This window comes from Propithecus coquereli, unplaced genomic scaffold, assembly GCF_000956105.1.
Source record: "Propithecus coquereli isolate 6110/MARCELLA unplaced genomic scaffold, Pcoq_1.0 Scaffold407, whole genome shotgun sequence".
Lineage (NCBI taxonomy): Eukaryota > Metazoa > Chordata > Mammalia > Primates > Indriidae > Propithecus > Propithecus coquereli.
In genome coordinates this window covers 208,712-211,005 of record NW_012149808.1, presented here as the reverse complement: position 1 = coordinate 211,005, position 2,294 = coordinate 208,712, and the positions used below count along the sequence as shown (strand labels likewise).

Below are 2,294 nucleotides of genomic sequence, written 5' to 3'. Positions count from 1 at the left end.
CAAAAGTGAGAAATAGAGAATTTAGAAAGAATGATTATAATACATCTAAACATTAAATAATATATGTTTAGAAAGATGCGATTCAGTTGTTTGGTATAACAAAAAGAGATGGTTAGAATACCCTACATTCATTTTAGGACACAAAAGATGCTTTTACATTTAGGGTGAGAATTACTAAATTATCCCTTAGATCCATATGTACAATAATGCACTTTTTGAGATCTTTACTTAATAATCTAAGAGAACATTTCCCCTTCCATATTGTATTGTTTCTACCTAAATAATAATTCTATGCAGGTGAAAAGGATTGCAGTTAAATTAAATATAGAATAAAAGAAAGACCATAACTGATCACTAGAATAACTACATTGTGCTCTATTGAACAAACAACAATATATCATTATAATACAAAAATTTATAAGACAAGTCAGTGTTTAAATGGGCATTGTAGGGTATATCCTCATCATTCTAAATATTTGAAATACAAAAAACGTCTATAATTGCACTGCTTGAAAAATATCTCTTGCATATCCTTTAACATTTTCATATGTTTAAAACATGTTTTTAAGTATTTCAGTCTCATTGGCTTTGGGCCCAATTCCAATTCATCACATTAAGAATGGTGGCAATTATATTCTGAGGAAGAGGTAGCAAAAAAAAAAAAAAAAGTAAAAGGACAGAAAACTAGATTACTATACAGATGCTCTTATATAGTTTGATGCAGATGTAACTTTCCTATTGAGGCTAATAAAAAAAAAAAACCTCTAAAATATATTCAAGATAAGTAATAAACCAAGTTACAAATTTATGGACATGTGAGCATGCATACACACGTACAGACACACACACGCACGCGTGCGCACACACACACGCACACACTCCTACATCTATCTTTCTGAATATTTCTCATTCTGGACTCAAACTTTTTGAGAAAAAACAGAATAAAGGCAGTACTAGAAAACTATATGCTCCAGCGTTTCATCGTCCTTTACATTCAATTCATCTCTCCAATAAAATGCTTAGTGCTGATAACATAGTCATCATTTAAAACTAAATTCCCCACGGAGTACGTAAGATGTTAACAAAATCTTCATCATCTGCTATCTCAATACTTAAACCTTCATAGTAATCTTCAAATTCACCATATGACACTTCATCAGACTTGCTGCAGGTATCTTTTAATGTTTCTAGAAATGATGATTTGATTTCTTCTTCTGTGGAATGGCCTGTAAAATAGTACTATGATACAGTTTCCTTAAAAGTTCAGTAAAATGAGTGATGATAATAAAAGAATCGTCTAATGAAATCTTTTCAACAGTTTGAAATCTTATGTCAAACTACTCTTCGACTTATTTAAACATTAACTAGAATTAATTCATCTCATTAATTTGCCACTCCTTCCCTGCCTCTCTCTCTCTCTTGCACTGATCCATCCGCAGGATCCTAGCATAGAACACATTTTTTTAAATCATAAATTTCTTAGTAAGAGAAATTAAAAGATTAAAGGAAGCTAAAGTTGATCCGATAATATTCAAAATAAAGAAAGGCTGTATAATAGCAGAATAGGGGTCAAAAAACCCATGTGACCCTCTAAAACATTTAAAAATCAGCTGTCATTTTAAATAACAGGCTTAAATGGGAATACCATTCTAATCATTTGTCTAATAGGATGGACAAAATTGGAGTAAGAGTTGGATTTTTTTTTTCCATAAACCAGAGGTTCTCTAGTAGATTTAGATAATAATACATTGTAAAGTGCCTTTCAAACTACAGGAATGAAATCTACTTTGGGTATCAAAAAGTTTGCTGTCTTTTAAAAACATATAAGAAGTAGAGGACGAAATGTTCAATGAAAAACATGTTAAATGAAAAAGGACTGAATAATTGTGCTATGTAGAGATGTTAATATAAAACAATAAAATGAATTTGTAATTGAATGTCAGTCAAGTCTAAATATTAATCAAGATTTAATGTATATAAAAACATAAATTTTGTCAGGAGAAATTTCCCTCTCTGTTTACCATCTATACCTTGGAACACATGAGTTTTAACACACTTTTTTCTAAGAAAAGCATTTTTGATTTAAATTTATATTTCAAATAGTCAAGAATTTCATACTTCCTTTAAATACTCCACACCCCTTGAAAAATACATACCCAGGAAATACCTACCTTCCATCATTTGTAACTAAATTTCTTTTGCTCCTCTTAAAGACCAGAAAATATTTATAACAATAAACACTGTATTTCTAATACTATTTCACAGAAATATATTTGGGCTATCCCATTTCTATT

General features: G+C 30.0%; 1 protein-coding gene across 1 annotated transcript in view; it reads right to left on the bottom strand.

Moving 5' to 3' along the window:
* Positions 1-933: 933 nt before the first annotated feature.
* CAPS2 (calcyphosine 2) overlaps positions 934-2,294 on the bottom strand; it is a 49,298-nt gene continuing 47,937 nt past the window's right edge. Inside the window, 1 exon segment of the mRNA XM_012652981.1 lies at positions 934-1,226. Coding sequence (XP_012508435.1) covers positions 1,051-1,226 — 176 coding nt within the window. The 3' untranslated portion in view covers positions 934-1,050.